General features: G+C 43.4%; 1 protein-coding gene across 1 annotated transcript in view; it reads right to left on the bottom strand.

The window, feature by feature from the left end:
• CTDSPL (CTD small phosphatase like) overlaps positions 1–26,366 on the bottom strand; it is a 154,490-nt gene that overhangs the window by 25,643 nt on the left and 102,481 nt on the right. Inside the window, 1 exon segment of the mRNA XM_007517063.3 lies at positions 15,595–15,749. Within this exon segment, the coding sequence (XP_007517125.2) occupies positions 15,595–15,749 (155 nt within the window).

Genomic DNA, 26,366 nt, shown 5'->3' with positions numbered 1-26,366 from the left:
AAAAATGCTTATAATGAGAATAAAATTTGTTTTAATTTAACTTTCTTACATAATTATGTAATAAAAACACATTCTCGCTGTAAAAATATAGACACATAAAACACAACTACAGCCTTTTCTGTGTCTGCCATTCCTTCCCCCAGATGTCCCTCTTTTTAGTTTGGTGTATATCTGTCCAACCATTTCTTCATGTGTTTATATAGGAAAACATTTTAATGGTTATGTAATTGCTAATCTGGAAAACAAGGATCTGGAAATTCATTTCCTAGTATATCTGAAAACATCAAAGATCTCAAAAAAAGTGGCTCCGTTATTTTTCAAACTTGAGAATGAAAATTTTCTCCCTTCCTTTTTTTTTTTTTTTTGCTGGGGCTCAGTGCCTGCACCATGAATCCACTGCTCCTGGAGGCCATTTTTTCCCCCTTTTGTTGTTGTCGCCTTGTTGTTGTTTTTATTGATGTCATTGCTGTTGGATAGGACAGAGAGAAATGGAGAAAGGAGGGGAAGACAGAAAGGGGGAGAGAAAGACAGACACCTGCAGACCTGCTTCACTGCTCGTAAGGTGACCCCCCCCTGCAGGTGGGGAGCTGGGGGCTTGAACCGGGACCCTTACACCGGTCCTTGGGCTTTGCGCCCTGTGGGTTTAATCTTCCTTCCTTTTTGATAGGACAGAAAGAACCTGAGAGGGGAAAAGAAAGAGGGAGAGAGAAAGACATTTGGGGCAGGGGTATAGATAACATAATGGTTATGCAAAGAAACTCTCAGACCTGAGGCTCCGAAGTCCCAGGTTCAATACCTGGCACCACCATAAGCCAGAGCTGACCAGTGCTCTGGTAAAAAGAAAAAGGAAAAAAAAAAAGACAGACAGAGAGAGAGAGAGAGAGAGAGGTCTGCAGCCCTGCCTCACTACTTGTAAAACTTACCCCCTGCAGGTGGGGACGGGGGCTTAAACCTGGGTCCTTGCACATGGTATCGTGTGCATTCAACTGGGTGTGTTACTGTCGGGCCATAAAAATTACTTTTCCTTCCTTCCTTTTCTTTTCCTTCTCCTTCTCCTTCTCTTATTTACAAGAACACTGCTCTGTTCTGGTTTATGGTGGTGCAGGGGATTGAACGGGGACTTCAGAGCCTCAGGCATGAGAGTCTCTTGGCATAAACATCATGCTATCTACCCCTGCCCCAGAAACTACTTTCTTAACATATTCATACTTTACAAGCATTCTCTGAGTTAACAGTAGGAAGAGTCTTGCTGTACTATTCTAAGAGAAAAAAGAATGAGAAAAGTGAGCCTTATATTAAACAAGGTATTGATTTAGCATTTGTGCTACAAAGAACAAGGCCAGACTCAAGCAATGGGCTAGGAGGGCTCCATTAATCCTCAGCCCTAAACACACACACACACACACACACACACACACACACACACACACACACACCTACCTAGAACATGGTTTTAGACTAATACAAATTCTTTAGGCCAGTGGTAAGAATTCTTCTGGACAGCTCTGTCCTTGGAACATGCCAGGATGCTGTTTACTTGCAATAGTGCTTTGTTACTTCAATTGATCTATTCAAGCAATGTTTGAATCATTAACTAAAAAATGTCCTGAATCAAATTTTCTCTCAGGCCATCATAAAGCTAAATAGGGGAAACACCAATTATAGCAAGAAGAGCCCTTAAAAAAATCAGTTGCTCAAAAAACAAAAATAAATAAATCAATAAAAAAGCACGGGAAGGGGATAAGGGAGGAGGAGGGAGCTTACCATGGCTTACCACCCAAAGTCTGGGGCAGACACTCATTCCAGTTTTTTTTCTGGGAGTAGATCTGAGATTCTCTTATCTTTGGTAGTGAGCTGGCTGCCATAGTTAACTCAAAGGTTTTTCCCACTGGACTATCCAGCCCCACGCCATCTACCCTGACAAACAGTAGATGGGAGTGTCTCAGGCTGTCGATCCATATTTGAAAGTTCTCAGGTTCAGGGTCTGCACACTGCTCCTCAAGCTTCAGAGCTCAGGGGAGAGGTCTAAGGGCAATCTGCAGGCTAAAGGCAAAGAAGGCCTCAGGTTGGCTCTAGCCAAAACTGACCTGTTTATGGTCTCTATATGGTCTGGCTGGGAAAACTACACTGGTGATTACAAAAGGGTTTAAACAAACAGCACAGAAAGATAACAGTTAGAAAAACAAACTTCATCTTTCCTCTTTCAGCATTTTTAGCATTGGGCTGCACCACCAACCTCACATTTGTGGGCAAGAAATGAGTCTGAGAAGGGAAGGACTTGGGTCGCAGTCCCAATAGCATTCCTTCCTCAGGCCACAGTGCCTGTGTGCTCACCTGTCACTACTATCATCCAAACTGCAGTGGTTTCTAATTCTGTCCCTGAACATCTTTCCCTTCTTTATTTACTTATTTTTATTGCCACTGGGGTTATCACTGGGGCTTAGTGCCGGCACTATGAATCCACTGCTCCTGGCCGCTTTTTTTTGTTTGTTTGTTTTTTTAGTTTCTATTTTATTTGATAGAAAGGAAATTGAGAGGGGGAGGAGGAGTAGATACAGAGCGAGAGAGAGAGACCTGCAGACCTGCTTCACCACTTGTAAAGTGTCCCCCCTACAAGTGAGGAGCAGGGGCTCAAACCTGGGTCCTTGTGCATAGTAATATGTGTGCTCAACTGGGTGCACTACTGCCTGGCCCCCTGAGCATATTTTTCTTTTTCTTTTTAAATAATTTTTATTTATGTTCCCTTTCATTGCCCTTTTTTATTGTTGTTGTAGTTATTGTTGTTGCTATCGATATCGCCGTTGTTGGATAGGACAGAGAGAAATGGAGAGAGGAGGGGAAGACAGAGAGGGGGAGAGAAAGACAGACACCTGCAGACCTGCTTCACTGCTTGTGAAGCTACTCCCCTGCTGGTGGGGAGCCAGGGGCTCGAACCAGCATCCTTAGGCCGGTTCTTGTGCTTCGCGCACCTGCGCTTAACCCGCTGCACTACCTCCCGACTCCCCTGAACATCTTTTTCTTACCCACAAATATCTGACTCTTATTGGACTGCCCCTGAGGCTTTCCAATAACATGTGTAGAGGGCTCCAAATCCCAGCTCCTACATTATTAAATAGAACATTTAACATCAAAGATTTATTTGACACCTCTGTTTAGTTAAAGACCTTATTTCCAACAGGTGTGCAAAAGGATAGGTCACAGTTATATAGCAGGGAGACTTTATTATTATTATTTTGCCTTCAGGGTTAGCACTGGAGCCTGGTGTCAGCAGTACAAATCCACTGTTCCTGGGAGCCATTTTTTCCATTTTATTGGATAGGACAGAGAGAAACTGAGAGAGAGGAGGGGAAGATAGAAAGGGAGAGAGAAAGATAGACACCTGCAGACCTGCTTCACCTCTTTCTGAAGCATCCCCCCTGCAGTTGGGGAGCCAGGGGCTCAAACCCGGATCATTTCAGGGTCCTTGCACTTTATACTATGTGCATTTAACTGGGTGCACCACCCCCTGGTCCCCAGTTATTTCTTCTTTTAAATTATTTTATTTTTATTTATTTTCAGGAGACAGATACAGAGAGAAAGAGAAAGACCAGAACACTGCTCATCTCTGGCTTATGGTGGTGCTCGGACTGAACCTGGGAGCTCAGAGCTTCAGGCACGAAAATCGTTTGCATAACCATTAAGTTTTGGGGAGAACTTCCTAAGCATGACATAAAATTCAGGAGTCATTCCAGTGGAATAGAATTGAGAGCCTAGAAGTAAGCCCCCACACCTATGAACATCTAATCCTTGACAAAGGTACCCCGACTATTAAATGGGGAAAGCAGAGTCTCTTCAACAAATTGTGTTGGAAACAATGGGTTGAAACATGCAGAAGAATGAAACTGAACCACTGTATTTCACCAAATGAAAACGTAAATTCCAAGTGAATCAAGGACTTGAATGTTAGACCAGAAACGATCCGGTACTTAGAGGAAAATATTGGCATAACTCTTTTCCGCATAAATTTAAAAGACATCTTCAATGAAACGAATCCAATTACAAAGAAGACTAAGGCAAGTATAAACCTATGGGACTACATCAAATTAAAAAGCTTCTGCACAGCAAAAGAAACCACTACCCAAACCAAGAGACACCTCACAGAATGGGAGAAGATCTCTACATGCCATACATCAGACAAGAGACTAATAACCAGAATAAATAGAGAGCTTGCCAAACTCAACAACAAGAAAACAAATAACCCCATCCAAAAATGGGGAGAAGACATGGACAGAATATTCACCACAGAAGAGATCCAAAAGGCCGAGAAACACATGAAAAATGCTCCAATTCTCTGATTGTCAGAGAAATGCAAATAAAAACGAGATACCACTTCACTCCTGTGAGAATGTCATACATCAGAAAAGGTAACAGCAGCAAATGCTGGAGAGGGTGTGGGGTCAAAGGAACCCTCCTACACTGCTGGTGGGAATGCAAATTGGTCCAACCTCTGTGGAGAACAGTCTGGAGAACTCTCAGAAGGCTAGAAATGGACCTACCCTATGACCCTGCAATTCCTCTCCTGGGGATATATCCTAAGGAACCCAACACATCCATCCAAAAAGATCTGTGTACTCATATGTTCTTAGCAGCACAATTTGTAATAGCCAAAACCTGGAAGCAACCCAGGTGTCCAACAACAGATAAAAGACTCCGGGGTGGGTGGGGGGAGAATACAGGTCCAAAAAAGATGACAGAGGACCTAGTGGGCGTTGTATTTTTATATGGAAAACTGGGAAATGCTATGCATGTACAAACTATTGTACTTACTGTTGAATGTAAAACATTAATTCCCCAATAAAGAAATTAAAAAAAAAAGAAATTCAGGAGTCATAAGCCATAAGATTAGTTAGTACTTCTGTATATTAAAATATGTTTATAAATGATGCTTAAATTCATTCATAAAGAAATGCAAGCAAAATTCAATTCCTAGATGCAATGAATCCACACTACTCCTTACCATCAGATTAGCATAGATAAGCACATTAGAAAGTTACCCTCTGGGGGCCAGGTGGCAGTGTAGCGGGTTAAGCGCACATGGCACAAAGCACAGGTACCTGTGTAAGGATCTTGGCTCGAGCCCCCAGCTCCTCACCTGCAGGGGGTTGCTTTGCAAGCAGTGAAGCAGGTCTGCAAGTGTCTACCTTTTTCTCCCCTTTTCTGTCTTCCCCTCTTTCAATTTCTCTCTGTTCTATCCAATAACAATAACAACAAGGGCAGCAACAAAAAACAAAAAAAAAAAAAAGAAAAAAATGGCCCCCAGGAGCAATGGATACATAATGCAGGCACCAAAACCCAGCAATAACCCTGGAGGCAAAAAAAAAAAAAAGTCACTCTCTTGTAAGAGAATGAGCAACCTTAAGACACTGTTGGTGAGAATGTAAATAAAGATTCTGGAGGGCAATTTGGCCTGAGTCCACCAAAAATGTAAAGAGACGTCCTTGACTTGGTATTTTCACAGCTAGGAGCCAGCCACATAGTATCACTACAACCCATAAGCATAAAAAGCACAGGAACGGCATGGAATTTGCAATGGCACAGACGTGGAGACAAGGGAAATGCCGACACTGAGGTGGCTCTCCATGTACTGATATTTGGAAAAACGTTCAAGGTATTTTGCTAAAAGAAAAAAAAATGGGGTTGAGGCTAAATTCTCATCTGTGAAAATATACTTCTGTTTATATAGAAGATTTTCTGGAAGGATGCAGAATCCATACTCAAGTGGTTATTCTTGGTATGGCCGACCTGTGGGAGAACAAGTGACAAGTTCAAACAACACAAGCGGGGGTGATTTTTTTTTTTTTAAGTTTCAGTGCTACAGCCAAACTAGAGCGAGTTTTGAACATGATCATGCACATGTGGGACGTGGGCTTGGGAAGCTCAGCTCCAGTGGGGCACAGCCTGCTGTAAAGCACCAGGTCTGGGCAAAAAACGTGCTCTGGAGTCTGTGGCTGGGAGGAAATTTGTGCTAGGCTTGGAAAGTGTGGCAAACTGCCTTCGTTTATTAAGATTTGGAGACCTGGGGGTCGGGCGGTAGCGCAGCGGGTTAAGCGCACATGGTGCAAAGCGCAAGTACCGGCATAAGGATCCCGGTTTGAGCCCCCGGCTCCCCACCTGCAGGGGAGTCGCTTCACAAGCAGTGAAGCAGGTCTGCAGGTGTCTATCTTTCTCTCCCCCTCTGTCTTCCCCTCCTCTCTCCATTTCTCTCTGTCCTATCCAACAATGAACGACATCAACAACAACAATAATGATCACAACAAGGCTACAATAACAAGAGCAACAAAAGGGGGAAAAATGGCCTCCAGGGGAAGCGGATTCATGGTGCAGGCACTGAGCCCTGGCAGTAACCCTGGAGGCAAAAAAAAAAAAATTGGAGACCCTTCATAAAAAGAGAGAGGATGAGAATCTGATGAGAATTTGGTAGCCCTCCTGTTCCTGAGAATTTCTTTCTGCACAGAACTTCTTTCTCACAATTCAAAATACATAGCTTTCTTTTTGTTTTAATAGAACATAGCTGTTTATGCATATGATAAAAATCTGACCTATACAAGAATAATAATTGAAAACTCTTTATTTACTTATTTTTGCCTCCAGGGTTATTGGTGGGGCACTTGGCACTATGAATTCACTGCTCCTGGTGGCCATCTTTCCCCCCCCCATTGGATAGGATAGAGAGAATGAGACAGGAGGAGGGAAAAAGGGAGAGAGAAAGATAGACACTTGTAGACCAGCTTTGCCACAATGGGGAGCTGGGGGATCGAATCTGGATCCATGCGTGGGTGTTGGCACTCAGTATTATGTGTGCTTAACAGAGTGCACCACCACACAGCCCCCATAAGAAAATCTTTTAAATTAGCAGGTCTGTGGCAGAAGCTTGTATAAATAAAAGTGGCTAGATATACATACACTTGGTATGGGGATGATTTGCCTCTGGTCGCCCTGAGGAAAAAGAAAAAAAAAGTCATCAGATTTGAAGAGAAGAAGATCACATATTCAAAAGAAATTTCAAAGCCTTCTTTGAAAACAGCAGCCACAAGATCTCCCATTCTCTGTGCCTGTTGGTGTGCACTGAAAAGGAGGGACTCTAAGACTTTGTATAGTTAGGGCACTGAGCTTCAAAATGCCTCCCAGACACACCCTGGTAGACCTGTCTGCGTTCCTGAGGTTCATCAATCACCTCCTTTCCTCCCTGACTCCTAGGAGTCTAACCCTTCTCCCTCTCTCTCTCTCTCTCTCTCTCTCTCTTTTTTTTTTTCAACTTTGTTGTTTTATTGCACCAAGGACAGACAATTGTGAGTTTCTGGAAAAGGTAGTATTTATCAAGTAATTGAAGACTGGGTAAATACAATAATGGTTTTGCAAAAGACATTCATGCCAGAGGAACTGAGGTCTCAGATTGAGTCCCTGGCACCACCCTAAGCCAGAGCTGAGCACTACTCTAGCCTTTCTTTCTCTGTCTCTCTCATTAAAATAAAACAAATAAGATATGGAAAAAATTACTGAGGGGGGTCTGGTGGTGGTTTACCAGTTACAGTGTACACTGTTAATGCACAAAAACCCTGGTTCAAGTCCCCCAGCCCAACTAAAGGGATGAGGGAGAACACAAACACTTCTTCCCCCACTTACTTCTACAAACAAATAGGAAAAGGAAAAAAATAAGATCACTGGTAATGATGGAGCTGTGAAGGCACCAAGCCCTAGAGATAACCTTGGTTGTTAAAAATTAATAATAATAATAATAATATTTGACAGGTCAATCTATATCCCATTTCAATTACTATTTTAATTAATTAATTAATTAATATATTATATATTTATATTTTATATTTAGTTACTTGCTACCCTGGTGGTGTCTTAACAACTTAATCACTCCCAGTGACCTTCCCCAACACTATTCTATTTTTTTTAAACAGAAGTAAGCGGGAAGAGAACTGTTTGTGAGTTCCCCCTCATCTTCTACACCCCATAAAAATTTTGATCCATAATCACAGAGGGGGAAAATAATAGGGGAAGTTGACCAGAGGACTCTGAACTCTAATTCCATCAGGATCCAAAGAGAGAAGAGGAAAAAAGGAAGAAGATTTTGTAGTAATAATAGGTATAGGTGTGACTTAGAAAAGGCAGGGCCATAGGGAAATAGGGCAAATATATATGAATATAGACAGTTATAGGAATAATAGTCAACCCATATCTGTTACTTGGGGATAACTACTTAAGTTTCCAAATGAGTGAGTGGGGATTCTGAACTCTGGTGGTGAGAATGGTGTGGAATTGCAACAATTCTGTAAATCAATTTGAAATCACTAATAAAATTTAAAAAATAACAATTGAAATAAAAATTAGAAAAAATAATCACCCTGGAAAATTTTCTTTCATTCTGAAGACCCAGGAGATTGTTCAACTCCTTGAGAAGTAACCCTTCTCTTAAAAACAAAAGTGAAAATACACACTTTGATCCAGACATTCTGCCAAGAACTGATTTGTTTCTTCTTTCATGTAAATTTTTTTCCCTAAAAAGGCTTCAACTTTAAATCAATGTGATGGGAAAGAAAGACAAGTTTATCAGATACCACGGGGCCCTCTGCCCGTTCTTCTAGAGACAGTCTGGGCAGAGGAGAAAGCAAGCTACACAAAGTTCTCTCCCAGGTCACAGACATGAGGACAACTTTCTCTTCAAGTGGAACAGAATCTGTAGGAAATGTTGAGAAGATTCAGGTTCCAAGGAAGGGCCTCCAGTGTTCCTCAGTAGCTGAATGCTCGCCCATCAATGGAAATGCCTCATTTTAGCCTCCTTAGGAAATATGAATAAGGGCACAATCCAGGTTCAAGCCTGATCCCCACTGAACTAAGGGCAGTGTCCCCCCCCCCCAAAAAAAAAAATTCAGCTTGCAGTGTTGAAGTCCCAGACAACAACATCAAAAAAAGAAGTACTAATAAGAACAAGATCTTCTTAGTATTTTCAGTTTCTATTTTCTAATTTTTGACATGACAGAAACAGAAACAATAGCAGCACCACTGTTCCTGGTAAGGAGCCACACAGGCATCTGGAAGGATCTATGAAGGGATGTGGCTATCTTGATTAGGGAGTGGGGTTGGTGGTGGCGGGGGGGGGGGGGCACCAGTGACAGGGGTCTCACAAGACAGGTGCCAAACTTGACTGTCAACAGTGGCAGATGTGTGGCTTCCTTCTGAACTCTGCTCTGACTGTAAGAACCATTTAACAACTTTGTAATTATTTCCAGACATCTGCAGTATAATAGCAACTACTGTTTCCTCTTGAGGTGATCCTTATGGCCATTTCTCTTTTCAGGACATGGGTGGCTTATCTAATGGACTCTTAGCTGTCTTCTGTTATTCAAAGTAGGGTTATCCTGCTCTCTAACATGATGGCACAACTGAAACAAAGCTAAGTTTTCAAGAACTTATATATATATATATATATATATATATATATATATATATATATATATATATATTAAAAATCCCAACTCTGGCATTTTGCTAGAAGCAAGTCACTTGTTGTGGGGAGTTAACCTGAAGTCCACGAATCAACATTGAGATCAGGTGAGCTCAGCTCTGCCACCGTTGGATGCCAATCCTTTCAGAAAAAAAAATAGTATATAAATTCTGACAGATACGGTTAAGTTTTTCCAGAAACTTTTCATGGGGTCACCCCATTTTCTGACGACATTTCACTAGGTGGATATTATTTTTGAAAAATTTCTACTATGACAGAAGTATCTCTTCTCTTCCCTCTTCCTCCTCCTCCTCTACAGGTCTAACTATAAACTATGTCTCCTTCACTAATGGTGATTCTCTTCCTAGTGCTGATTTTTAAAAATATTTATTTTATTTATTCCCTTTTGTTGCCCTAGTTGTTTCATTGCTGTAGTTGTTGTTGTTATTGATGTTGTTGTTGTTGGATAGGACAGAGAGAAATAGAGAGAAATGGGGAAGAGAGAAAGGGCACGAGAAAGACAGACACCTGCAGACCTGCTTCACTGCCTGTAAAGCGACTCCCCTGCAGGTGGGGAGCCGGGGGCTCAAACCGGGATCCTTACGCTTGTCCTTGTGTTTTGCGCCACCTGCACTTAACCCGCTGTGCTACCACCTGGCTCCCTATAGCACTGATTTTTTTAAAATTTTTTTTAATCTTTTTTTTATATTTATTTAATTTATTTATTCCCTTTTGTTGCCCTTGTTGTTTTATTGTTGTGGTTATTATTGTTGTTGTCGTTGTTGGATAGGACAGAGAGAAATGGAGAGTGGAGGGGAAGACAGAGAGGAGGAGAGAAAGACAGACACCTGCAGACCTGCTTCACCGCCTGTGAAGCGACTCCCCTGCAGGTGGGGAGCCGGGGTTCGAACCGGGATCCTTATGCCGGTCCTTGTGCTTTGCGCCACCTGCGCTTAACCCGCTGCGCTACAGCCGGACTCCCAGCACTGATTTTTATAGGTCAATTGGGGGAGGGAGGAAAAGTACAAGGACAGCACCAAGGAGAGATGTTAGACTGGTGGTGGTGGGGGGAGGCTAGCAAAGTTCACAGACTGTCCTGACATATATTCTACCAAGAGGCTTTTCACACCAAAGTAGAGGAAAGGTTTCATATCTGGGGAGATCAGTCATCTCTCTTCATAGTTTGCCCCAAATTCCTTAGCTTAATTCTTAGATTTCTTTCCTCCTTTTGTATCAATTTTAAGTCTTTTTATCCAGGAACAAAAACATGTTTCCTCATTAATAAGAGATTTCATATTTTAATTTTTTATAGCATTTTGGATTTTCTATGTAAACACTGCCATTAGCAATTAAAACAAATTTTGTATCTTTTCCTCTGTCTACCAATAATTTGTCTTTTTATTACTTAAGCCAGAACTGGCCAGTGACTTTCTTGTTGTTATTTGCTTTTAGAAGAGAACTTTCTATCTTCTTTTGCTTTTTTATTTTTTGTATTAACTTTATTTGATAGAGACAGCCAGAAGTTAAAGCAGGAGGGAGGGAAGAGGAATAGAGAGGGAGAAAGACAGAGAGACACCTACAGCCCTGCTTCACCACTCACAAAGCTTTCTCCCCTGCAGGTGGGGCCTGGGGGCTCGAACCTGGGTCCTTCTGCATTGTAACATGTACACTCAACCAGGTGCGCCACCACCCAGCCCCTCTATCTTCTTTTTAATTTTTTTTTTTGACAGGACAGAGAGCAATTGAGAGAGAAAGGAGAGATAAAGAGGGAGAGAGGCACCTGCATAACAGATTCATTGTTTGTGAAGTTTCTCTTCTGCAGGTGGGGACCAAGGGCTTGAACCAGGGTCCTTGCTCAGAGTAAGGTGTCTGCTCTACCAGGTATGCCACCATCTAGCTGGCCCCTCTAGCTTCTTTAAGTGGTTTTTCTCTATGAATCTTGCTGTACTGTTAACTGTTTGGAAAGGTATATATGACTATTAAATATTTCATGTGTTAGACATTTGCCATTATAAAACGACCTTATTTCTCCTGTTTAATGTTTCTGGCTTTGAGTTCTGTTATGTCTGATGTTCAGATTGCCATTTTAGTTTATATTATCTGCATTGTATAGCTTTTCATTTATTTATTTTCCATTTAGAGAGATTACTACCTTACATGCTGGCTCAGACACTATTTGCCACCTACTACACAGTCATCCATACTACTTGTTAAATTGTTTCACTTTAACTTCTGGGCACATAGCAGAATTATACTTTATGTGCCCTGCAGCTAGGTGTGGTCACGTGATTTGCCCTGACCAACAGAATGTAAGTTGATAAGAGGCAATTTAACTACTGAATGAAAACTTTCACAGCCAATGCTTTCATAGCAAGTGTTTTTCTTGCTGTGAAAATCATGGGCTCAAAGAGCTGGGGCCTTTCTCAGTCAGTCTAGGCTCAAGAATGAGGATAAAAGTTATGCCAGTGAGGGCCGAATGGTGGTACACCTGGTTAAGCACACACATTAAAGTGTACAAGTACCCAAGTTCGAGCCCCCGGTCCTCACCTTTAGGGGGAAAGCTTCATTGGGCTTTCCCAATTCAAGCAGGGCTGCAGGTGTGTGTCTGTTTCTCTCCCTTCTCCCCCTCTACTCCCCCCTTCCAATTTCATTTCTCTCTGTCTGTATCTAATAAATGAGTAAATAGAATACTAAGAAAAGTTATGCCAGTCAGTAATGGTAGTGATTAGTCACAGTGACCCTATGAAATGTGACTAGTTCAAGTTGAGATGTGCTAACAAGTATAACACACACATCTCATTTTAAAGAATTAGTAAAATGGAGATGCAAATTTCATCTCATTGAGAATAGTTTCTACTGATTACATGTTGAAGAAATGTTTTGGACACATTGGATTAAGCAAAACATCAGTATTTATTTCATCTTTTAAAAGACATTTTAAAGTACATGCTTCCTAGGTGTTTCAGAACTATACCCTGAAGTATCACAATCTCAACCACTAAGTCTCAAATAAAAAAAGTGTCTACTAGAAAAATTAAAATTACATATATGCTTAAAATTGCATTTTTTCTTTATTTTGTCATATATAAAGAGAGAGAGAGAGATGCAGAGAGACCAGAACACTGCTCAGCTCTGGTTTATTGTGGTGCTGGGGATTGAACCTGGGAGCTTAGAGCCTCAGGCAGGAGAGTCTTTTATAGAACCATTATGCTGTCTCCTCAGTCCTTAAACTTTATATTTCTGAATTGTGCTCCAGAGTAGAAGGTCCAGTCAATTCCTGATAAACATGTAACATGAGTGAGAAATAAGCTCTTATAGCTTCTGAGATTTGGGGACTTTTTAAACAAATATTTTATTTATTTGGATAGAGAGAGCAAAAAAAAAATCTTATGGAAGGAGGAGATAGAGAGGGAGAGAGAAAGAGAGACATGGGCAGTATTATTTCACTGCTCATGAAACTTACTCCTTGCAGGTGGGAATCGGGGACTTGAACCTAGGTCTTTGAGCACTGTCACGTGTGTTCTACCATGACCTGGCCCCCTAATTTTGGGACTCTAAGTGCAACAGAGCTGAACTAACAGTGACTACTACATTCACTTAGTTAGCATTCCTGTCCTTTGTGAGAAGAGCTACAATTTTGTTGGGGTTAGAAGAATGGAGTCTAACTTCTTCCCTTTTCAGCCCTCCCTTGCTACTGGATAGCAGACAAGACAAAGTTCTGGTCAGTAGACATACGTAGAAGTTGCCTGAGGTGTTCTGTAAAAGCATTTAGTTTCTCTGAGAGGGGCAGGCATCATGAAAGACACTCCTTCCTGAAGTGTGGATATGATGTATACAAAACTTGTGACTTTGTGATGGCCAACTACCAAGTCTGAGGAAGAAGGCAAACCTGCCAAGATTGGTGGAACAGTTGGAAAAGCTGGAGAAACAGAAGAGTCTGGGTCCTTCATGGCTTCACTGGACATCGGAGCTCAGCCCACTAAGTGCCAGACTCGGGCTTTTTATGTGAGAGAAATAATTCCCCCATTTATTTAAGCCGTATTTCTCAGTGCTCTTTCATTTCCTGCCAACATCATTTCTATCTGATATGGGTATATTCTTGCAAACAGCATAAAGATGAATTTGTCAAGCCAATCTGATATAGTTTTGGTCTTTCATTAGGAGAATCAAGTTTATTATACTTGATTTTATGGTTACTCTTTAGACATACTCAAATCTGCTATGTATTATGCTATTTGTTCTTTTTTTTTTTTTAACCTGCCTCCATTTTGACAGTGTGTTCACATGTCTGTTCATTTTCTCTTTCATGAATTTTGAAACTTTTTTTTTTTTTTAGATAGAGCCAGACAGAGGGCCAGAGATAATCTTTTAGTAATTTGATATGAATCCATTTAGTCTTAAAAATCACTGTTTATGTGTGCATGACTGTATTTATGCTATACATATACTCACAGACTACATTGTAGCCTCCTCTTCTTAAGTGATATATTGTGAACATTTTCTCCCATCATTTAATATTTGTGAGGTAATTTCTAATAGCTGCAAACTGTTCAACTGTATGATTATTATCAGATGCTTACAATCTTGCAGTATTATAATCTAAGCATAGAGTTACATTTTTGCACGTCTATAATTGTAATAATTAGGTGGAACTTCTTTGGTGAACAGATAGATTTATAAGATTCTAAGATCACAGGGCTAACGTTCCCTACAGAAAGGGGGTAACCAATAAACAAAACACTCTGACCAATAACCAATTTAATCATCTACCCCTGCCTTCCCTTTCACTACCTACGCAAATGTCAAACTCAAGCATTACTTTTAAAAATATCTTCAATAAAATGATATTGAATGGATGGAAAAAGCACACACACACACACACACACATATATATATATATATATAATTATTTTTTTTCCCCAGCAGGGTTATCAGTGGGGCTCAGTGCCTGTATGACTCCATGATTCCTGGTAGCGATTATTATTACCATTATTATTTTTGATAGATGTGAAGAGCAGAGAGAGACAGGGAATAGGGGGAGGAAGCAGAAAGGAAAGAGATCTCCATCACTCATGAAACTTTCTGCCCTTGTAGGAAGAGGAAGGGGCTTAAATCCAGGTCCTCTCACATGGTAACATGCTTAGCTTTGGTTTATGGTGGCACTGGGAACTGAACCTGGGGCCTCAGAGCTTCAGACATGACAGTTTTTTTTGTATAAGTATTATGCTGTCTCTCCAGTCTGAATATCTATTTTTAAGTTTGCATCTTTAGATTACCAACTGGCCTATAACATTTATTCTGTAGAATGTGTATTCATGTCCTTTGCTGACATTCTTTAGAATATGAAATTCTATGACTTTTGTGTCCTCAATATTGACTATCTTCATAAGGATAAAGCCCTTTGCCTTCTGCAGTGATTCTTACCTGAGATTCTATTTTGAAAGATTAATATTGGAACATGTTTCTTTTTTTGCTTACATTTATATGGTGTCTCCTTGCTAATCTTTGTTTTTTTAACTAAAGCACTGATCACCTCTGGCTTATGGTAATGCACTGGACAACATCAGTGACAGCAATAACAACTACAATAAACAACAAGGTCAACAAAAGAGAAAAAAATGGCCTCCAGGAGTAGTGGATTCATAGTGCAGGCACCGAGCCCCAGCGATAACCCTGGAGACCAATAATTAAATACATAAATAAATAAAAATTAAAAAAAATATATATTTAAATGATGAATCTCTTGTATTTATTATCTGTTTTTATTCATGTTTCTGTTTCTCCTTTTCTCAGTCCATTTCCTTGTCTGCTTACTGGTTCTCTAACTCCATCCCATGTATTTCAACTTTCCCAGAAGGACACCATGAAATTGTGAAATGACTACTAAAACTTTCAGCAGACATGTTCTTTAGTTGTTAAAGGTCGAAACATCCCTGAACAAACAACAACAAAGACAAAAGAGGTGGTTCTTTTGGTTATTTCCAATAATCCTCAAGGAAAGCTGTCCCAGGCTCCCTATGGATTTTCATCCCTTGATGAAGCGATGGGACCCGCAGTCCCCGCAGGCTGGCAGAGTGCACCATTCCCCCGTCAGCACTGACCTTCTGCAGTCCGCCATTCTCCTCCACCAGTGGCGGCAGCACACTGGGACTGCTGGCCGGCGGGACCTCCACATTATAATCACGGAAGCAGCAGAAGAAGGAGCTAAGGATGCTACGGCTCCTCTGCTTCTTTAAGCTGACATTGCACTGGGATGCTGGAAAGGAAACAGAGCACACTGTGGCCAACTGCAGCATGGAACGGGCTGCAAAGCAATGTGATGACCTCAAAGTGCAGCCACTGCTGCCATCACCAACCCAGACTCCAGGAGACAGGCGCCAGGCAAGAAGCTGATGGACCCCAGGAAGTTACTCTAGAGGATTGTTTCTTCAGCATGTGACTGCTTTTGGGCTAGCTGCTCCATGGAGTCCAACCCTGCTGGCTGGACAGAATTCCTCTGACCTCAGCCCAGTTGGGATTGTTTGCTCATTAACTGACCCATCCTCAGGGTCAGGCACCATCTGCATTCCTGAACCCAGTGGACGACCTCTCCTGACCCTGCAGCAAGCACTACTTCCAAACAAAGACCCTTTCAGCCACAAGTCAGACATGACACTCCCGAGAAGCATCTCTTTGAAAAGGGGACCAAGAAAGAGTGATTTGGAGACTAGGTTCCAGGACACTTTATTATTTTTCCAGTGTACTGCTTAATTCTCTCTCTCAGGGTAGTACTGAGAAGTTGAACTTGGGAACTGGAAGCCTCAGGCATGAAATCCTTTTTGCATAACCATTATGCCATGTCTCCAGCCCTCTAGGACACTTCTTTTTTTTTTTTAATATTTTATTTTATTTATTTATTCCCTTTTTGTTGCCCTTATTGTTTTATTGTTGTAGTTATTATTGTTGTTGTCGTCGTTGGATAGGACAGAGAGAAATGGAGAGAGGAGGGGAAGACAGAGAGGAGGAGAGAAAGATAGACACCTGCAGACCTGCTTCACCGCCTGTGAAGCGACTCCCCTGCAGGTGGGGAACCGGGGTTCGAACCGGGATCCTTATGCCGGTCCTTGTGCTTTGCGCCACCTGCGCTTAACCCGCTGTGCTACAGCCCGACTCCCGCTAGGGCACTTCTTGATCACCATGGAAATGACTCATTTCATGCTTTAAAAATAAAATGGATGAAGGAGCACAAAAGAGCTCCCTTGTTCAACTTTGCCATTCATCAAGAAATTGATGGGGGCCTGGGCCCAGAAGTGCAGGCTCTTATTCTGTTTAAAACATCAAACACAAACAGCAGGAGATGCAGGATGTGCCACAGCCAGGACAGGGCTGGCCAGGGCAGAGCCCATCTTCATGAGACCTGGGGCAGTAAGTACTGTGCCAGGGACTCATCCCCTGGCCTAGCCAAGCTCTGGAGCGCGTGATAGAACCAAAATTCCAGAGTTCAGACAAGCTGCCACAAGTTTGAGATACAGGGCAAAAATGAGTGAGTGTCATAAGAAACACTCCTCAAGGGAGAAGAAGACTGACAACTTGCAAGTGCTGGGGCATTCTGCCTGGGAATGCAGCCAGGACTGCCCCACCACATACCAGGGCTGGGTGGGTCCATCATGCTCTGAGCCAAGGTCACAGACAAAGGGGCCACTTTGAGGGTGAAGGGGAGTCGCACCAATGCTAGGAATGAGTTAATTCTCCACCATCACTGTTAAAGAGTTTCTTTTCTTTTCTTTCTCTTCTTTGTGCCTGCCGGGTTATTATTGCTGGGGCTTGGGTATTGGTACCATACTAGTGATCCACTGCTCCTGGTGGCCATTTTTCCATTTTATTAGATAGGACAGAGAGAAACCGAGAGAGGAGGAAGAGATAGAGGAGAAGAAGAGAGAAGGAGAGACACCTGTAAACCTGCTTCACCTCTCGTGAAGCATCTCCCCTAAAGGTGGGGAACTGGGGGCTTGAACCCAGATCCATGTACTTTGTACTATGTGCACTTAACTAGGTGTGCCACAGCCCAGCCCCAAGAGTTTCTCTCTTTCCAGAAGCAACTCTGCTGTGATCCCTGAGTACAAAAAATCATCAAGCTAAAGTTCTGGGATTCTTCCATCTACAAAGCCAAATGCATTTGAACAGAAATTCTGGAGAAGGACTGAAATGCTGTTTGCCAGCCATTCTGTGCTTTGTTTGTTTTTGCTTTTGTTGTTGTTGTACCAGAGCCCTTCTCAGTTCTGGTTTATGGTGGCACAGGGGATTGAACCTGGGACCTTAAAACCTCAGGCATGAAAAATATTTGCATAGCCATTATACTCTCTCTCCAGCCCTTGCCAGCCACTCTCTAGGCAGAGATGGCCTCTAGCCTGGGTGCAGGTAAACAGCCCACTCAGTGTGAACGGAAGAGCCCCACTCACTGTCAGTGTGCTTTAGAGCCACCCTTCCCTGGAAAAGCTGGCTGTCTCTGTCTTTCTTGTGAATCTTTGGGTGCACGTCACAAGGTACTCGCCTTCTCATTTTCAGGCCTCACACACCTCAGGTCCAGAGACCTTCCAGAGCAGCTGTGGCGGGAAGCAATAACGGTCACTGTTTACCCAGGTCATGCTCCCGACTACCACGGGAGGTGCTTACGTCCTATTGCTCGGCAAACATACCGAGTCACCATGTGTGCCAGGATCTGGGCCCAGAAGGCTTGTTTGCCAACTGTGTGCTCTCTACAGGTGCCACACTGAAGACAATCTGCAACGATTTAGGACAGATAAAGGAGGAGGGGGTGCTAGGCGGAGGAGGCGAAAGCACTGCAGTGAACTCAGTTCATCAATGGTCCTATAAATAGCCCCATTGGTTCTTTGGGTGTTTGTCTTTATTCTACACTCAACTGATATTAAATTTAGTTTGAGGAGGGGGAAAAAAAAGAATGGGCTATTCCCCAGCAAACAGCACATTATCTCTGCAAATAAATAAGCTACTTGTTCGTGCCACAGAGACAATGGGAAGTCAATAGCCAGGCAGTGCTGTGAACAGCTTTGCAGAAAGCGCCTCCCCAGGTCCTCTTTTCATCCTCACCCATCTTCCTCATCACCAACACCACACACCCATCTTCCCCACAACTAAGTGATTCATATGCTAAGAAGCATCCCAAACCTGGAGTTGGTGAGCTACTTATAATCTTCGCCATATGATGACTTACCACGTATAGAGCCAAAAATAGATCTGTGGGAGACACAGAGTCAGCTGGGAGGCCAACTCTCCCTGACTGGGAAATGGAAGCTTAGGCACTGTCTCCATTCTCTGTGTGAAGAGGCGAAGCAGCTCAAGAGGTCTTACTGCTGGGAGGGTCCAGACCTCTTCTCACTAAGTAAATGAGTTGCAGGCTTGAAGGAATCTCCAGGAGGGTGGGGGTGGCCTGGCACTTTCAAAATCAGGCTGGCTGGGGAATTGAGAAGATTCCCACAAGACCAGCATGAGTCTCTACCCACCTGCAGCATTCATTTGTTCCTGGTGGGTTCAAGATGGAGGCTGTCTGGGTTTAAGTAAATGTCTGCCTCCCATCCCACTCCTTCAGCTACAACCAAGGCCTTTGATTTACTTATAAAGCACCTGAAGAAGGGTTTTGGTTGACATGGGAAATTAAAATCCAAGGCTAGAGAGACAGATCACCTGGGAGGGTACCTGCACTGCCACGTGTTCAGATTTGAGTTCAGCTCCACAGAGGTGCTGGGCAACAGAGGAAGCTCTGGTTCTGCACTTTCCCCCAATCTCTTCCTTTCTCTCTGCTTCATTCTGAATGAACTAGCGGCCCAGAGTGGTGAGACTGAGCATGTGTGAGGCCACTGCTGGTGGGAATGTCAGTTGGTCCAACCCCTGTGGAGAACAGTCTGGAGAACTCTCAGAAGGCTAGAAATGGACCTACCCTATGATCCTGCAATTCCTCTCCCGGAGATATATCCTAAGGAACCCCACACACCCATCCAGAAAGGTCTGTGCATACCTATGTTCATAGCAGCACAACTTGTAATAGCCAAAACCTGGAAGCAACCCAGGTGTCCAGCAACAGATGAGTGGCTGAGCAAGTTGGGGTCTATATACACAATGGGATACTACTCAGCTGTTAAGAAAGATAAATTCAGCTTCTTCACTTCACCTTGAACGCATGAAGGGATCATGCGAAGTGAGAGAAACCAGAAAGAGAAGGATGAATATGGGATGATCTCACTCATGGACAGAAGTTGAGAAATAAGAACTGAAGGGGAAACACACAGCAGAACTTGGACTGGGTTTGGGGTAATGCACCAAAGTAAGGGACTTCGGGGGCTGGGAGAGCATTCAGATCCTGGTGCAAGATGGTGGAGGAGGACATAGGCTGGGGTGAGAGTGTTTTCCAGAAAACTGAGAAATTTGACACATGTCCCATTTATTGTAAACCATTAATCCCAATAATAAAAAAGAAAAAATTAAAATCTATGGTTCAGTGGACAGATGTCTGTAACACTTGGTTTTAAAAATAAGACATACAATTATATAGCTAACTTGAGCATAACTGTGCAAGGTTAATTAAAACAGATCATAGCAGAGAAAAAAATACATCGAAACATGAACAGGGCTATCAGACAGTGGGTGTTTACTTTTCCTCCTTATATTTTTCCAGTTCCCAGTTTTATATTACTCCAACAGTGGGGGAAAGCAAACAGTCTTGCTGAGCCTTCTTTCAGTAACTCTTGTGAAGCTCTGGAGAAAGCATATTCTACTTCTCTTTTAATTTATTTTATTTTATTTTATTTTTGATAGAGAGAAATTGAGGGGAGGTGGAGAAAGACACCCACAGCAGCACTGCTTCATCACTGGTGAAGTTTCTCCCCTGCAGGTGGAGACTGGGGGCTTGAACCTGGGCCGTTGCTCACGGTAATGTGTGCACTCAACCACCCGGCCCCCTTATTCTACTTCTGAATCTAAAACTTCAGCTTCTCCTTATTCTTGCTTACTCTCTATCTATAAAGCACTAACCAGGCAAAAGCAGTGTTGCAAGCCTGGCAGGATGTAGAGTTACTACTGTGATGGTCTCTCTCACTGCTGGCCTACAATGTCACCAAGATAGGACATCTCCGTCACACTGAGAAGCCAATTCGGCCCGTGTGAGAACAAGGTACGCTAAGCAGGCATAGTCTCTGCAAGAGGACACTCTTCCTCGGCTTTCTCATTCAGCAGTTCCAGCGCTCTGGACCTCTTCCTTTCCCTGCACAGGCTCACTCCTGCTTTTCCACTGTTATCACTGAAGACTGAGTCTCTCTCCTTCTGTTCTCAGGCTCCCCGTGGCTTTCCAGGCTGCTAAGAAACATCTGACAGGCCTCCTGCAGGCCTCGTATTCGGGAATAAGTTCTTCCTCAGAAGCTTAACAGCAGGAGATTTGAGACGGTTTATTCACATATCCTCTGGTGACACTGGTTTTGAATCCCTCGAAGGAGTCAAGGAGGGAATAGGAATTTTAAACGTCAGCTGAAGTTTCATTTGCTATCAGGCTGATGAGCAAGAAATGTCATAAAAAGTCACTGGGAACTTTCTGCTGCTTTTCCTTGTTATCCTTGCTCTCATCCACACCTAGACCTGCGCACCTCGTTCTTGCTTCCTCCACGACAGGATTCCCATCATTCTGACACCCCCGCCCAGTCCCCAAATACACACAACCCCCTGTCCTCACAGGCCCACTCCTAGATAGTCCTGTTTTCCAGGACCTGTTTCAGAGCCCGCCTCCCAGAGAAAGTCCATTCCGGTGGGAGAGATTTGTTCTTTAGCCACCCCAAGAACTCCCAAGCAGGTGTACGTACAAATGAGGTGTATCTGTAACTCAGACCTTTCTCTGAACTTCCAGGCCAGTCTGTCTGTCCTTGGGATATTCCCCAGAGCCAATTACTCAGCACATCACTATCCATCTCCACACTGTCCATCAGGGGCCCGAGTCTGCTAGTCTAAGCATCTCTTCTTCTCCCTCTCATTAAGTCGTTGGTTTTGAAGTCCTAAAGAGCTCTTAGCTTACCATAAAAACTGCCTCCTGGGAGCCGGGCGGTAGCGCAGCTAGTTAACCGCAAGTGGCGCAAAGCGCAAGGACCGGCGTAAGGATCCCGGTTTGAGCCCCCGGCTCCCCACCTGCAGGGGAGTCGCTTCACAGGCGGTGAAGCAGGTCTGCAGGTGTCTGTCTTTCTCTCTCCCTATCTGTCTTCCCCTCTTCTCTCTATTTCTCTCTGTCCTATCCAGCAACAACGACATCAAGAATAGGTACAACAATAAAAAACAACAAGGACAACAAAAGGGAATAAATAAATCAATATTTTAAAAAAATTATTAAAAAAAAAACTGCCTCCCCCATTATCCTGCCCCAGCCAAGAGTCTCATTAGTCTACCTCTGGAGCAACACAATAGCTTCTTAACTAGTTTCTTTTCTCTTAATTTTTGCATGCCTTAATTAGTTATGGATAGGACTCACCTACGTGAAGCCCAACAAGAGAGGAGACTGGGAGTTAGGAGTGTGAACACTGAAGTCAGCTTGCCTAGGTGTAAATGCTGGCTGGACCAGCAATAGTTAAGGCACCCAGGTACGTTATGTGACTTCGCTATGCTTCCATTTCCTTATTTGTAGGAAGGGGAGTAATAAAGACACTCATTTCTAGGCTTATTGTAAGGATTAATACTGAGAATAGTGCCCAGCACAAGGTAAGTATGTATAAATGGTTGTTCTTATTATCCTCATTAGTCTCTTACAAGTTTTAGCTTCAGAAGGAATGGAGTTTCTACAGATAAGTCCTGGAAGGAAGGCTGAATTTTGTGGGCATGTGATTTTTTTTTTTTCCTGGCATCTGACTAGGAGGAGGCATAACTTACTATAACAGACTTCTGTTACATAAACTGTAATTTAGAAAGTGAAACTAGAAAAATCTCAGGAAGTGATTTCTACTTAGTTGTTCTAGAAACTAGATGCAGAGCAGCAGAGAAATGGCTTGGTAGGCAAGAATACAGACCTCAGCACATAGTTGAGACCACAGGTTCAATCCCTGGCACCACATGTGCTAGAGAACTTCTCTGGTCACTCAGGGAATCAATCAAATCAGTCCTGAACAGAAGTGGATGCAGAGATTGGGCAAGAAAAGAGAAGTTTCAATGAAGCTGGGCCGTATGTGCTATCTGCTTTCTCCCCTTAGAGAAAGAACAAAGGGCGCTGGCAGTGGTGCACCCAGTCAAGTGCACATAGTACTAAGTGCAAAGATCTATGTTCGAGTCCCCGCTCCCCACCTGCAGGGGGGGATGATTCACAGGCAGAGAAGCAGGTCTGCAGGTGTCTATCTTTCTTACTCTATATATCTCCCCCCCCCAATTTCTCTCTGTCCTGTCCAATAAAAAAAATAGAAATGGCCACCAGGAGCAGTGGATTCATAGTGCCAACATTGAGCCCCAGCACAAACCCTGAAGGAAAAACAAAACAAAAAAAACAACAACAGAAAAACAATGCTTTCAAGTTGAGGATAGGAAGTATCCCTCCTTACTTCTCATCTACCTGGAACTGCAGCTTATCTCTCTCTTCTGAGCACTGCACAGCTCAAGTCTATATCTGACCCAAGGGCTCCCTGTCCTAAGCTGTGTATCAAAGGGGAGTATCCTTTGACGTGTGGAGGACTGCATGAGGTCTCCACAAGCAGGCCAACATGGCCGGCTCAGTTTTCTCCTGCTAATAAGGACATACCCCTGGCCAGTCCCAGCTTCCTCCTTCTCTACACAGGTGGTAGAACATGGCTCATCATAGGATGAGGAAAGAGAAATCTCTGCTACTGGCAAGAGATTTGATCTGAAGGTAGAACATTCTTCATTTTTCTGAGCAGACTTGGGTGTATAGGACTAGCAGGTGGGAACCTGGGACTTGAACCTGGGTCCTTGCAAATAGTAACAGGTACAATCAGGTGTGCCACCACATAGCCCCACAAAATAAATAGATAAATTTAAATTATTTTATTTATTTAAAATTTTTGAATTATCTTTATTTATTGGATAGAGACAGCCAGAAACCAAGAAAGAAGGAGAAGACAGAGAGGGAGAGAAACAGAGAGACACCTGCAGCCCTGCTTCACCACTTGAAAAGCTTTCCCCCTGCAGGTGGGGACTGGGGGCTTGAACCCAGGTCTTTGCGCATTATAACATGTGTGCTGAACCAGATGTGCCACCACCTGGCCCCTAAATTAATTTATTTTATGAGAGAGGGAGACAAGAGGACAGAATACTTCTCAGTCACATGTGCTGCTGGTGATGGAGCCCAGGGCCGTGTGCTTGCAAAGCCTGTGTTCTCCCCACCTAATGTCTGGTCAGACCTCGAACTCCTGTCTCACACACAATCAGAGGGATAATTTGTGGTAGAGGAGAGTAGCTGAAATGTAGGTGGAAATGTTGGCTACCCACTTGCTATAAATTCAACCCCTATCATTCAAGTTTCTCCCCCAGCGGAGAAACTGCATCTTGGCAGCTACAGGGATGAAAGGAGGTTGCCTCGAATTTCCCCGGTGCCAAGCCAGCCAGACTGCCAAGACCCGACTAGCATAAAAGAATTTCTAGCCGACTTAACACACTACTGCCAAGGTGTCCAAACAACAAAATCTGCCCTCAATACTAGCGTCTTTCTCGTCTCGAGAGCAGAAATGAGAAAGGGATTTCACGGCGGGTGTAGACTGTCCAAGTGTTTACAGCAGGACATTAAAAGGAAGCCCTGTCCCGAGCATCCAATCCTATTAAATGTCGTAAACTTGCGCTTAACTTTCCCAAGATAAAGATACGTTTCCACACGTGGGGCTGTTGGTACACATTACAGCTCTGATGAGATCCTGCAGTTGAATTCACAACTCCATTACTACGGGAAGAGCAGAACACTTTTATTAAAGGGAGGAGGGGCATTCTCCTCGAAGGTCAGCACTGCAATGAATGCACCATTTCTTCTCTTCTAAACCTGGGCTGCAATCTCTGGAATGCCTCCCAGCCGTGGTTTGGAATGGGTGTATGACAGGAAATTCTGGGCAGTGTGTGCATACATGACATTCCTTTCCCACCCTAAAAAAGTGGTCAACAAATACAACTTTGCACTGTGTGAACCAAAGGGAGGTACCGGGGGTGGGGAGAGAGCCAGGCAGAGACTGCACAGAGCTCAAAAGCAGATGTGGCAAACCAGAATCCCCAAACCCTTTTTGCCTGGAAAAAGGACTCTGTTTACTATGGAGTCCTTGTTCTGAGATCTCCAGCCAGTCCCTATTCTGTTTCTCTGGCGATACTCACCCCCCACCCCCCACCTAGGGGATTCCATTTAAAAGAAATGTACCTGTGAGAACTCACTTTCTCCCTGAGGCCTGGAGTGGACAGTGGCTTTTCTCCAGCAGCTAGCAGTCAATGGGGGAAGGGAGGGAGGGGGGAGGAGCAAGGGCGTCTGGTGGCTCAAACAGGGGCTGGAGCAGTTTGAATGGCAGCTTCCCTGGCTCACTGTTGGCTTAACTTAAAACAACTCACATTAGTTGAAGGCCTCAGTCTTGTGAGGTCTCTGACATCAATCACCTCTTGTCTTCACAGGCTTCAGGGCCTGCATGGCCACCCCCTGTTTCCCAATGTGGAAGCTCAGACATGGAGGACACATAAATCATGTGCTAGGGTCCAATGACAGAGAGGCATCTCTGCAGGGCACCTGGTCCTGTCCCCCAAGCCCCATCCTCTGTCCCCACCCCAGCACTTTTGGGTTTGAGTTTTATTCCCAGGGAGAAACCCTATGAGGTCTTATGCTCATTGTAATAGCCACACATTTGAGAACTCCAAAACGAACTGATGGCATTCACATCAGCCTTACTACATGAAGTTGATACAGTGGTATCCCAAATGTGCACCAAACTGTGTGACTCCGTTTCCCTGTAGACCTCCCCCCCCCCCCCCCCCCCGCTGAGAATGGCCTTCCTTATCTCAGCATCCACCCAGACCCCCAGATAATTGTGCTCAAGGTCACAGTCACAGCTTCTAAGCAGCAGAGCTGGGTAGAAACCAGCTCTGGGTGAGTCTAGAATGTGACATCATTGTAGAGTCTGCTTTTTCACACTGAGAGCCAAAATCATGTAACATAACAAAAGATTCAAACAGGTAATGCATTCAAGAGGAAATCAATGTTAAACTTTAACGGTAGTCAAATACATTATTGCTTAAACAATGAGGGCGGGTTTTGTTTCCATTAAATCAACAGAAAGGATAAAAATTAAAAAAAAATACACAGCCAAAGGTGACAATGTTTTGAAGGCAGCGGCCCATTAATTCACACATTGCTGATTATTCTAATTCAAAGAGGAAGATGAAGCAGCAGCAGCAGCAGCAATTAATGCATTTGAAAAGGAGACGGGCGCTATGTCCCACCATGAAATACTCATGCAAACTGTCTGGATTCTGGATGTCAATGGGCAGAGATGGCTATTTAAATCAGTGCTTAGCATCTGCAGGGAACACCATGCAGTCACAAGAAGTGACTATTAAGAAGCTACATGGGAGAGTATTTGTGACTTCATAAATGGACATTCTGGACATCCTTGAAAGGCCAGCTCCAGGGCAACAATTCTTGCTCATGTTTGAGTCCTGAAGGCTTAGAAACTTGTGGGTATAAAGTAGGCCTATCATACTAGATGTTTACTGAATGAATGAATGAATGAATGAGTGAATGAATGAATAGAAGTCTGAAAGGACACTCTGAAGAATGAAAGTGATTGGTGGGGCTGGGTGGTGACACACCCAGTTAAGTGCACCTATCACCAGGAACAAGGACTCAGGTTCAAAACCCCACCTATAGGAGGCAAGTTTCACA

This window comes from Erinaceus europaeus, chromosome 21, assembly GCF_950295315.1.
Source record: "Erinaceus europaeus chromosome 21, mEriEur2.1, whole genome shotgun sequence".
Lineage (NCBI taxonomy): Eukaryota > Metazoa > Chordata > Mammalia > Eulipotyphla > Erinaceidae > Erinaceus > Erinaceus europaeus.
Note: the sequence above shows the minus strand (reverse complement) of the source record. Positions and strands in the feature narration are given on the sequence as shown.